General features: G+C 43.2%; 3 protein-coding genes across 5 annotated transcripts in view; 1 reads left to right on the top strand and 2 right to left on the bottom strand.

Moving 5' to 3' along the window:
• LOC117587272 (homeodomain-interacting protein kinase 2) overlaps positions 1-3,763 on the bottom strand; it is a 35,182-nt gene extending 31,419 nt beyond the window's left edge. Inside the window, exon 1 of the mRNA XM_034277852.1 lies at positions 3,184-3,763. Within this exon, the coding sequence (XP_034133743.1) occupies positions 3,184-3,430 (247 nt within the window). The 5' untranslated portion in view covers positions 3,431-3,763. The remainder of the gene's footprint in view (positions 1-3,183) is intronic.
• Positions 3,764-9,585: 5,822 nt separating this feature from the next.
• LOC117587057 (peptidyl-prolyl cis-trans isomerase-like 1) lies at positions 9,586-10,314 on the top strand. The gene is made up of 2 exons (XM_034277497.1): positions 9,586-9,752; positions 9,826-10,314. The coding sequence occupies exons 1-2, from the start codon at positions 9,673-9,675 to the stop codon at positions 10,271-10,273; spliced, it is 528 nt and encodes a 175-aa protein (XP_034133388.1). The 5' UTR covers positions 9,586-9,672; the 3' UTR covers positions 10,274-10,314.
• Positions 10,302-11,434, bottom strand: LOC117587056 (BLOC-1-related complex subunit 6). Of its 3 annotated transcripts, none has more exons than XM_034277496.1 (3): positions 11,004-11,434; positions 10,483-10,942; positions 10,302-10,416 (listed from the first exon to the last, which is right to left on the bottom strand). In XM_034277496.1, exons 1-3 carry the CDS (start codon positions 11,350-11,352, stop codon positions 10,374-10,376), a joined length of 852 nt encoding a protein of 283 aa, XP_034133387.1. In that variant the 5' UTR covers positions 11,353-11,434; the 3' UTR covers positions 10,302-10,373. The 3 variants fall into 3 exon arrangements, with proteins under 3 accessions (XP_034133387.1, XP_034133385.1, XP_034133386.1); XM_034277494.1 differs by having other exon boundaries at positions 10,302-10,419; positions 11,004-11,429; XM_034277495.1 differs by having other exon boundaries at positions 10,302-10,419; positions 10,483-10,939; positions 11,004-11,428.
• Positions 11,435-12,638: the final 1,204 nt, after the last annotated feature.

Raw genomic sequence — 12,638 nt, 5'->3', positions numbered from 1 at the left:
CGCACGACCATAAACAGAAGCAGGGCCTGGGCCGCCATTAACGTATCACATAACCAACAAAAAGAACAAGAAGTCAAAGGGAAAGATGGTTGGAGCGGCGAGGAGGGGGGAGTCGGGAACCAGCTTTAATGAGAGATGCACGCGTGTACCAATTTCCCTTTTGGGGAACCTGAGAGTGAGTGAGTGTGGAACCTGTTTGCCACCTATTTTGAGTGATGGAAACTGTTTCCAGAGACAGACGCTACAGGGTGTGTTATGCTCACGCACTCATCTCTAACATTTCACACGCCGTGATGACATCAATGGCATGGGAGCCACATAATGTATCAAATAACACGACATCAATCAACAAGGAGCCAAGCAGAAGGCAGAGCAGCAGCAGAACGCAGTGGAACAACATGAAGCGTAGTCACAGCAGCAGCCCCCAACAAGGAGGCAAAGTGAAAGATTCTCCGTTATTAAAGTTGCCCAAAAACAACTGTAAGCCAGGCGAAAAAGGAGAGCAGAGCAGGCTTCGCACCGGTTATAAACATTCCCGGTATGTGTGTGTGTACAGAGAGAAATTGCTAAAAAGGAACGCCTACACGGACAGACAGGCTGAGTGTGGGGCAGGAAGAGAGACAGGCAGATATACAGATGATAGTCCATCGGGTGCCTGGGGTCGGTCGCGCAGCTGTGCCTAAGCTCCTTTCACTCCCACTCAATGCGATCCACAGGAGAGGAGAGCAACAAACGAGAAAGAGAGAGGGAGAACAAGGGCAGAAGTGAGGGCAAATTATTAGCAGAAACGACAAGATTTATGAGCGAAAGTCCAACAACATAGCAAACGTTGATCTCCACGGAGAGAGAGAGAGAGAGAGGGTTATGGGAGATGCGGGAAAACCGCAGAGGAAGTTGAGAATGTTAAAGCGAGAAGATAATTGGGGCAGGGAATGGTATGCCATGAGTTGGGTGGGAAGGGAGAGAGCGAGAAAGAGAGAGAGTGGGGATAAGAGAGATCAGAGATCACCGATGTATGAAAAAAATACATCTTTTTACTGCAATTTTTTTTGTTCTTTCTTGGGTTCACTACATTTTTTATGATCTTTTCAGCTGGAAATCTTGATAAAAATTTGAATGTAAAGATGGGAAATGCGCTAATTAGCTTAATATAATTATTCTTGGTTCCAAATTACGGATACAACTTTTTTAATTTCCTAAATCCTTTGCTAATCTGAACCTAAAATGTTCATTAGGCATCGCTAAATCAAGAGACACCACAATTTCAATTAGTTTTCATCTAAAATACGAATGGAATCTGCCACAACCCCTCGTATCTCTGACTGAAACTAATTGCCAAACATTTCCAGCCAACAAACACGAGCGATAAGATAATGGAACTATCAACAAGATAAGTGGAAAATGCACTAAAATAATCCAGCAAATAAAAACAAAAAGAAGGATTGAAACTATCAATTGTATAAGCGGAAAGTTCGCAGACAATCCAGAAAGATATGGTGAAAAATGTCAACAAGATAAGCCAAATATGCATGAAATGGTTTTTGCGGAAATAGTCCACGCATATGAGGGGGCATGACCAACAAAAAGATCTATCTGTGTACAAATTCGCTTAATAAATAAAAGATTTCCCGATCGAGAGCGAATAAATTTTGAAAAATACTGCAATACGAATACCAAAAGAAAATCAAATTCCGATAAACAAAATTTAAATAAATGCAGAAAAAACTTCCAAAAGAAGCATATAAAATATTCCTCCAGACTCGAAAAGCGAATGAAGACAGAAATAACAACTACAGCAAATATTATTATAAGTCGCAATAAGCAAAAAGTAAATATAGGGAAAAGAAAAACATAAAAGCAGAGGAAAGAGGAGGAGAAGTATAAGAAACAGAGGAGACGCAGACAAATTTAGATTGGGAGACAATTGGGGTGGTAATTGCGTCCGTCCGCTGGAATTTTCAATGTGAAACAGAATAAAAAGTAAGAAACGGAATGAAATGGGTAACAACAGAGAAGAGAAGAGACCTTCGCGCTGTAGGAGTGTACGTGTGTGGAAGCGTGTGATATTTCAAACAATAAATCATTATAGTCATAAAAAACCACACACAAAAAACAGGCGAATAAAGTAAGGCAAAAACCCAGCAGAAGGAGAGAAGCAAGAGTCAACAAAGGCAGAAAGCAGAACATGAAAACATCAACAAAAAATAAAAGATAAAGTCAAGCTTCTTGGGCTGAAACTTTGTATGCCCCCAAAGACCGATCGTAGCTATCGTATACCAATAATAACATTTTTTAGGCTATAAAATACACCTGGGCCTACAATTTTCAAGAGTTCTAATTGGATTATCTTTCTAATTAAAAATGTTTTCTTGTTATTTGAGCGATAATTCGTATATCTAACGATAACAATGTAAAAATATATAAAATCTCAATTCTCAAAGTTTTACAGAATTATCTTGAGAAACAAACAAAGTAAACAAGAAACACGAAATTTAGGGATTGAGCAGGGGTGATTGTAGGGGCGTCAAAAGCAGTGTATGTAGGGGAGTGGTGTGTCTGTGTCAAATGCTGAGACAGACATGTTTGAGCGTGCAAACGTAATCAGAGATAGTGGAAAGAGTAAGAGAGGGAGACATAACGAGCTGAAGTCTGGGAAACAGAGAGCAGCACAGAACAGCACAAACCATGCACTCTCTATCGCGCTCCCTCTCTCAAGTAACCAAGGCAGAGGCGTCCATTGTGATAATCAACAATCAAAAAAGGGGAAGATAAGGGGGGACTGTAGTGGCACAAACATACAAAGCAAAAGCGATAAGACGCGAAATAGAAGAGGAATCAGCAGAGCAACAAAATAATAAATAAAAAAATATGCTGAGCCACATAATAATATTATAAATATAAATATAAATAAAACCCACTTTGATTTGCTGGCCACAGAGCGCGTGTCTGATAACGATAACTCAAAGCCAAATGAAACGATTGTCAGCAATCGATAAGTGCTATCAGACGAGGGTGGATGTGCAATCCAGAAAGGAAATTAAATGACATTTTCGACTTATAAATAGTTTCTGAACTTTTTCTGACTGTAGCTCAAGGAAACCCCTCTGTAACGAAGTGCCCATTATGCACTGCTTCAAGTACTGCTTACATACATCTACGGTCGTCTCTGTCTTGCACACTCACCTGTTTGACGTTTTCGCTTGATTGTTGCTGCCGCTTCTGCTGCTGCTGCTTCTGCCGCTGCCTCTGCTTCCCTTTGCTGCTGGCGCTGCTCCTGCTCCACGACAAATGCCGTTAGATCGCTGCTGTAATACGATCCTTCGCCCAATTCCAGTCCTAGACCCAGTCCCACACCACCTCTCACTCCCACTCCCACGACGGCAGCGTAGTCAACGAAATCGGACGCTCTAAGCTGGTGGGACGCTCTCATTGGCGCATGCTATACCGTTCTGACTAATGGTATTCTTTCCGCTTCTCTGCTTCTATCTCTCTCTCTCTCGCTCTGTCTGTCTCTCTCGTCAAGTCCTTTTGCTTTCTGCGCACTCAATGGGATCTCATTGGAGTGGTTCTCTGAGCTGGCGGCCCTTTTCTTTTTTCTTCCTTACAAATTTGTTTTGCCCAAAGTTTTCTTCTTGTTGTCGCGACGATTTCCTTTGGACCAAATGATTGCAAATTTTGGTATTTTTGACAACTTTTCATTTCCTTTCTTTGGAATTATTGTTGATAAATCTTTTCTTAATATATTTTTTTTTGGGCGTTTTATTAAAATTTAATACGAAGAATTCTAAATATATTTACAATTTACTTTTTATCCAAGACAAAGACAAATTTTAACATATTAAAATAGAATCTACAAGAGAAGAGAAAAGTTTGGTATTAGTACAGTAAAAATATGTGGGGAAAATGAATGAAAAATAGAATCTACCACAAATCACGTTCCACACACACACACACACCACACACATACTGGGCTCCCCTACGTCACCGTCGACACCTTTGCACTTAATTTATTTTAGAAAATTTCCATTCAAATGTTTTTGTCCAAAACAACACCCAAAAATAATTTATTTTTTTTTTTTCTGATTTGCGCTTGGGGAAACACTAAAAAACTACGCAAAAAGCGTACAAAAAGAGGAAGGGAAAGACGGCAACGGCGACTATCAAAACAAGCCAGAGAGGGGCGGCATCGTCAGCGACGTCGACCGCGGGCAGAACCGCAAAAAGGCAGAAACAAAAAAGAATTTCTGGAAATTACGCACTTGGCCAAAAGCACATACACACCTCTCGTATGTGCTTGGGCCTGAGACTCTCTTTTCGTCTACGCACTTTGCCTTCGATAATTCGACCAACACGGCAATTTTTTGTAAACAAACCCAAAGGCAAAGAGCAAAAGCAACAACAAATTCAAAAGCAAACAACAAAAAGCCGGTTCCAGCAGAGTTATTTATACCTCCCATCTCTCTCTCTCTCTTTCACTGTTGCTCTCTTCATTCATCCAGGCCCGCACAATCAACTAAAGAAGTGCGAATGGGAAGAGCTGTATGAAAAGAAAGGCTGAAAAGAGGAGAGAGCCAGAGGAGCAGAGGAGATAAAAACAAATATGCACAAACACATGCAAATAGACACACACGCGCATTTCATTTGTAAACTTCTTCGCAGCGCAGCCGGCAAAGAACAAGCAGAAGAGTCCAGAAGCAGCATACAAGAGCTTGGGCAGTGGAAAGGCCCGAGCTTAAGCGGAGTTTCGGTGAAGATAAAGCATAGCTTAAGCAGTGCGTCTGAGCAGATTCTGTGCAAGGCCTAAGCAGTGTCTTGACAAATCATAAGTATATGTAGTTTAAAGCAGCACACCAGCGTCATAGGCCATAAAAAACCTTTAATATTGTTGTTTTTGCACTGTCTATCAGCTCTCTATCTGCGTATCTCTCTCTCTCACTCTCTTTTTTTGGGTGTAACTAAATTAATATTTATATTTGTTTGTTGTTTTGTTTGTGGGGGGAATTGCAAAACACAAAAAGTTCAAGTCGTAATATTTCATCACTTTCGCACACACAGCAACACAGTCATACACTAACACTCGCACACACACAGAGCCGGAGAGACACCTGCAATCCATCAGGGGACACCTTTTAGGTCGGAATTTCTGTTTATTTATGTATTTTACTTTGTTTTTGCACCTTCTTCTTCTTCAGCGACTTGCTTTTTGCTGCCGTAGCAGCAGCTTCCTGGCAGAGGACACACGGAGGTACACGGTACACGACGACTTCGTCTCTCTCTCTTTTTACACAATCTCTCACTGTGTTTTTCTTATTGCTTTTTCTGGTTTTGCTGCCTCATGCCGCCTGCAACGTCCGCTTGCCACGCCGTTTGCTGAAAGACTCTCGACGGTGGCTGGCGACTGAGGTTTAAGCCCCAAAGGCCCCAGAGCAAGCTCTCGCTCTGCCACTGTCGCGCTCGCTCTCTCTCTCTCTCTCTGGATTGGCGCCGGCGCAAGCTTCAGTCGCACTCTGGTGCCTCTGCTGCTGCCTCTGCCCGGGGGACGAATCGCGAAATCACTTTTTTTCTGCGCTGCTTACGTGGGTGCTGCCCCGCTCCGCCCTGCCCACCCGGACACTCCACCCACCCACACATCTGCGTGTGAGAGTGGCTCCATTTGACACGTAAGGATTTGCGTCGGCAGCGACGCGGACAGCGAGGCGGCAGGCAGGCAGGCAGCGGTTGGCGAGTGGATTAGGGACAGAGGCTAAGAGCCGGTAAAGGGGCGAGGCAACTTGCAAAAATAGTTGCATGTGTTAGGTAGCGTTAGAGTGGGTAAGGAAGGGGTGTGGTAGTCGTGGGCAGACTTAATTACTCACACACTCACAAGGCATGCAATAGGCAGAGCGAGAGAGAGGGGGTGAACTGAGTGTGTGATTGAGTGAGTGTGGAACATATTTTTAGACCAAAAGCAAGAAACAGTTATAGTTTCACTCTCTATGTGGCAAGTGGGAGAGAGATAGGCAGCGGAGAAGGATGAAAAGCAGTGTTTAAGTGGTGGGGGGAGGCAGCAAGAGATTTGTGGGGAAGAGCGGAAGACCATCGCGGCAGCTGGTTAAGGAGCGACGTCAAACGGGGTCTTAGCGGTGGGGTTTATTTAGTTTCAGAGGCAAACAACGTGGAAAATCATGGGTTTTTCCCTGTTAAAGGATCAAACGAAAACACATGAATTCTGCCAGAGGAAGAACCACGCAAAAAGTTGCCGAAACTTTGGGGTCTGTTGGCCAAACTTGGGCAAAGCCAAGCGGTTCTACTGCATAGACTGGATAGGGGAGAGAAGCAGAAGCAGTGAAATATTGAACCCATCGGACAGTTTCTACAGAGAGGCATAGCAAATTTTGGGAGCATGGAGAGGCCCCAGAAACGCAATCAAAATGTTACAATGGAACAGGAGTAAAATTCAGTAGATTTTAGCTAAAATAAACCATTAAAGAAGCTGAGATTTTTGTTAAAGAGCTGCCTAAAGGGTACTGAAGGGTGCTACTCAAACATAATGGAAATAAGGGCTCTAATAGGGCCATTCATTAATGGCAACAATACGGGAAATATAGAGGGAGAAAAGTTATGTGTGGATCGCCTGCAGAATCAATCTCTTTCATTCTCTATATCTAAAGAGTAAGCAGTGAATGGACCCACATTATTTACACTATTTTTCATATCACACATCATTTAGAAATCCTAATTTATGTGACATTTATGAACCATTTTTCAATGTCCAACGATGGATTTTATGGAACGAGCGGCAGCAGACGAGCAGTAGACCCTGAAAAACTCAGTCAGAATAGAAAAATCAGCAATATGCAGCAGTAAAATTATCTACCAAAGTCGCTAAGTGGGTAAATATCTGAACAGACTCCTGGAGTTGCAATTTCCAAACCTAAACCTATGTCTATTTAATTTCTACATCTTAAGGATAGATTCAGATAGACTTTATTTGGCTCTCTATTTATAATGATAATCGAGCTCTTTCCCCTTGTTGTCTAGATACTTTTTCTTATAGGTTGTTTTCCCTGTTTATGGTTTACTTTGCCCATAGCAATGCGAGTAACATGTGAACCCTATACCCCCATACCCTATTGGTTTCAGAGTTTGTTTAATCTCACACGATAGCTGCGGAGACCATGCTGGAAGGTTTCTCGTTTTTCTGCCGCCGTTCTGAACAGGATTTCCACCAGTTTCAGACTTGGCCCTCTACGGGGGATATGGTGATAACTCGGTTATGGTTTCAACCTAAACGGGTTTGCTGCTAACGTCATCACCTCTTTCGTCTTGCAGCTCCACCAACCAATCTACTCCTCTGCCTACTACAAAATCCATCGCCAACGCCGCAATTCAATCGTCAATATGGAAGACAAGCAGTGGCACGCAAGCAGAAGGGGGTATAGCTGTGAGAGAGGCAAGCAGTGTAACAAGCAGTTTGCTGGACAGCAGAAGGGGGCATCAATTACAAGCCAATAAAAGCTGGACTAGAGAACCACTGTCCCCCATTGCCACCCAACCCTTGTCGGTCACTCACTGGTAATCTTATTTGTGGAAAACTTTCCAACAGCTGTTAAGTGGGAATGGGGGACGGGGGAGTAAGAACAGGGACACTCCAACCAACATATGGAAGCTCCTCCACAATGTTCTATTTTATTTTTTCTTGTGGAAAAACTAATTGACAGCTGCTAAAGCGATGGTAGGGGTAATCAATGCGGGGAAAACCCACAAGCAGAAAGACTGTTTCTTTCCCGCCCCCGGACCGCGTACTCGTTAAAGTTGTGCAACAATTTCCCTTTAAATGATTTACATACAAAACACACAAAAAAAAGAAGGAGGAAGCCAACTCTGTAAGCAGCGCAGTCAACGCGGGCAGCGTTGGCGACTGCAGAAGAGAGAATTTCGGTATCCTTTGCATGAATGAGTGTCGACGCTCTCTCTCTGGTTTGACTCTCTCTCTCTCTCGCTGTCTTACTCTCTCCCTTAGAGTTTTGTTGTTGGGAGAGCAGCCGGCGGCGTTTCTTTGATGAATCGTCAACGTTTGACGATCATGATGATGACGCAGCGACTGCTGGAGGATGAAGAGAGTTGGGGCAGTGTAGAAAAAACACACACACTAACTCCCCTCCAACCAACAACAATAAATCCCCAAAACATAAAAATACCGTATGAAAGTACCAAATATGAATGAATCAAAAAATGTCCCCTGGCCACATGGCTAACGGTAGCTTGGGAATTTCAACACAAAAAACATCCTTCTGGAAGGAGGAGATATGGGACCCGCATGAGAGAACACACACTTTCCATATGGCAACTATTTTTGAAACGTTTTTCTCCGTCAGAGACACTCTGCTCTACAGCAGCAACAACAACTGTTTAGCGAAAAAAAAAGTTAAAAATGCAATTGAAAATTATGCTTCTCTCTCCCTCGTACACGCTACGTGCGCTACTTAAGGTTCATCGTTTTCAATTCAAGCGTTTCTCTCTCGCTCGCTCTCGGTCTCTCACACAGCAAACACACAAAAAAGGAAAACCACCAACAAAAAACATGCACACTCGCACACGCACGTACAGCACTTGCCCGCTCTCGCTTAATTGACTTTTTGGTTTTGGAAAAATTTGTTGTAATTGTTTGCTTACTTTTTGTGGCGAGTTTCATGAAGAAAGTGTAGTTTTGGATAAATTTTGGATTATAAAAACACACTCGCCATATTTCCCGATTTACTCACGCACACGCCCGTATGTTGCACATTGAAAATTTGATATTTTCATTCGCGCTCTCTCACTCACTCTTCTTGCGTAGTATCACGCGCCCGACGCGTTCCTCGCGTTTCAGTTCATTAAAATTACAATATTTATTCAATTTTCTTCCACGGCGCGCTGTTATTTTGTTGGATTTACGGATTTTTCTTGGAAGCGCCTACCGTTTTTTGTTGTTTCGTTTTTCGCGGACGCAGTGTTACCGTGGATTTATCTTTGAGACATACCGTCCCACCCTCGGAAATATTCCGAAGTACTCCTTGTCGCATGCAAAATATACCAAAAGTTACCGCTGAAAGTCATATTTTCCAATTTTGATATTCCATTTTATTTAAAAGGCTAGTTTGGACGCTCATCAAAGAAAATATCATTTTATACTCTAGACTAATCAATTTTCTATAAGATTGGCTACTTTTAAGTACTCATTTTATGATTTTCATTTCAGAAAAACGTTTCATCATGACAGGTACAAAAAATAAGTAACATTTTTTTACATGTTAACTACACTTATCTTCTACATATCAACTACCTATTTATGCGGTATGGCACTTTTCATACCCTATATTATTTACACATATGTTTTAAAAGCTGTTTGGAAATATCAGTCAATTGCATTCTGTTCTCCTATTTATGCATTTAATTAGATTCCAAAACTCACTTTTGCGTTCAAGTATGAGCCCTAAAAATATCGATAGATGTTGAAATCCACTAACTGAATAATCAAATCTATAATGCACCCTCTCCAGGTCACACACCTGGTCACGGGAAAAAATACTGAAAATGCAATACCACCTTATTGTTTAATCCTCCTTTAATTCGCACTAACCAAAACAAAAATTGTAAACAGTTCACGAATTTCGAGCAAATTTAGCTTAAAAACAAGAAGATAAAATAGAAATGTTGGCCCTGCCTGATCCCGCTGCTGGAGCCATACCCGACAAGGCGTGGCAGCCACATTTTGTCACCCTGGAAACTAGGCAAGCCCGGAAAACTTTTTCCTGTGCAAAAATCGACTAATTTCCTTTGGGATTTTCCCGCTCTTCCCAACAGCATGGGCGAAATCACAGTGGAACTGTACTGGAAGCATGCCCCCAACACGTGCCGCAACTTTGCCGAGCTTTCACGGCGGGGATACTACAACAATGTGGTTTTCCATCGCATCATTCGAGATTTCATGATCCAGGGCGGCGATCCCACGGGCACTGGACGCGGCGGCACCTCCATCTATGGCGCTGAGTTTGGGGACGAGCTGCATGGCGACCTCAAGCACACGGGCGCCGGCATTCTGTCCATGGCAAACAGCGGCCCGGACACAAATGGCTCACAATTTTTCATCACTTTGGCGCCCACTCAATGGCTGGATGGAAAGCACACTATCTTCGGGCGGGTCTACACGGGCATGGAGGTGGTGAAGCGCATAGGCATGGTGGAGACGGACAAGAACGACAAGCCAGTGGATCCACTACGGATAGTCAAGGCAAAGGTGGAGAAGCTTTGAAGGGAGCAGCAGGAAGAGGATTCTGTAATTTGTAATTTACTTTATAATGGAATGACTAGAAAACACACACAAAAATCCATGAATTCTGTTTGCCTGGCTGCTACATAATGCTGTCCAGCGTATCCACCAGTCGCTTGATCTCCCTGCTGTGGGAGGGAAAAGACATCCTTAGGACCTTTAGAAGGCCAACAAATCTCTTGCCAACTCACATTCTCTGACCTAGTCGCTCCGTGGGCTTCATGGACTTGGTTATCTCTTCGGTTTTGGCCAGCAGCTGGTACTGGCATTTAATATTAGCATCCAGCGTGTCCGTCAGCTTGTTCACCGCATTCTTGTGCACCTCCACATTGTCCGCCGTAATGGAGGAGATGGAGTGCAGCAGATTGCCCAAGTTCTCCAGCAGATTGTCCACCGAGGTGGCCAGATATTGTGCCTCCAGCTCGATGTCGCTCAGCACACTGCCATCCACCTCGGGGATATTCCGCGACTGCAGAAAGCGGCGCGTAAGCATGCCCTCTCCTCCATCAGGGCCCATCGATGTGGAGGGTGTCGTGTGCTCCGAGGAGTAGTCCAGCGGCGTGGCAGCGGCAGCTCCCTCGCGCAGTTTCTCCTCCAGATTGTGGGCCACAAAGTGACGCATTTCCCCTGATTCGCCATACGGAAGATCTGCTGGAAGGGCAGGTAATTGCTTTAGAAAACGATGGCAGAAGAGTTTAAGAGCGTCACCCACTGTTGCCCGACTTGCCACGCATCTGGAGCGGCTCCCCAGAGCTGTCTTTGGAATTGCTGTCATCGTCGTCGCCCTCTGGTTGGTCCTCCTCCTCGCCAGAGTCCAGATTCACATAGCTATCGCTGCCGCCCTGACCGGGCAGACCGTTCGTGTTCCCCGCCGTTGGCGTGATGTCCTGCAGCACGTGCTCGGGCACTGCGCCCGGATATTGCGCCAGAAACGGAATCTCTGTGTAGGAGGAGGCGGGTGTAGCACTGTTCGTGCGCTGTGTGTGCTCGCCCTGCTCGTTCTCCTCCTCCGTGTAGCCGTAGCGCGGGCGAATGGGTATGTCCTGGCTGCGGCGTGTCATGGTGATTGCCCTTGGAGTCTAGCAACAGCAGAAAAACAGTCCAAACAAAGGAAAATCGGAAAATCGAAAAAACTTCAGAAAAAAAACAAAATATTGGCCGAAGTGTGACCAGATGCGGCGAGGGCGGAAATGCAGGTGTTTGGCAACATTTAGCTTTTATACGGATTTCTACAACAGCTAAGGTTCGTGTCCCGGAATTTTAGAGTTAAAGGGTAAAACGGTAATAAATAAGTAATACATATTGGATAAGGTAGTGTAAACCAAAAACTATAACATTTTGAATGTAGCTTGAAAAGTGCTAAAACGGCAGCACTGTCCACGAATATGTATGGGCCAGCAACATGCTGCCAAAGGTGAGCAGCATTGTTTCCCAACATGGGCACGGGTTGAACAGCATTCTGCTACCCTTGGGGAAAAGGATTGAGGATATGTTTGAAATATCAGGCACCAATAATGAAATAACTAGACAGTTAGTGTTTAATAATGTTTTAAAGCAGCTTTGAAAAGGGACTAGGGACTTTAATGAATGGAAGTAGGGTATACATTTGCCGGTTGTTGAGCAGCGAGCGGTGAAGTAACATAACATTCCATTCTTACGTCTTTCACTAATTTACCTGTATTGCTTTTGCCTCTTTTAATGTTATTTTGAAAATAACCCAATATATATAGGCCATGAAAACTAGCCAAACGCGTGCAAAATTTATTCCTTCATCGAATATTATTACAGTTTCTGTTCTGCAACCTCTATTTATATGTTAATATTAATCAGAATATCAAAGTCAAGGAATATGATTCAAGATTACGGTATAGTTACGGTATAATTTTAGGGGATTGAAAACGAAGGTATACCTTGCACACCTGCAACTTTTTGTGACGTATTTATTTACCTGGAGTCGCATGAAAGCTACCTTGCTTTGCGAATTGTGTTTGACAGTTCGCTAATATACAACAATTTTAATTAAAATATATTAATATTTGATTATAGGAAATATATGGGGTTTATAGAAATAAAAGAAAATAAATTATATCAAAGAAATCGGTGATTAGTTGGACGATAATGGTGATTTCTTCATCATTATCCGGTGTTCCTTAGCTAACAAAAGAGTAATTCCAATGTAGAAGAAGTAATTCCAACTGGAGTCTAGCCCCAATCATGTGATAAAGATAGAAGAACTTATAATATTTACTTAGGTTTCCTTTCCCTTTCAAAAAAACAATAGTATTTCTTGTTCGCCTTTCTTGCGCGCGCTTCCAGAAGGGTTGATTTTAATGAAATATTCGAATAC

Source organism: Drosophila guanche, unplaced genomic scaffold, assembly GCF_900245975.1.
Source record: "Drosophila guanche unplaced genomic scaffold, DGUA_6, whole genome shotgun sequence".
Classification (NCBI taxonomy): Eukaryota; Metazoa; Arthropoda; class Insecta; order Diptera; family Drosophilidae; genus Drosophila; species Drosophila guanche.
Note: the sequence above shows the minus strand (reverse complement) of the source record. Positions and strands in the feature narration are given on the sequence as shown.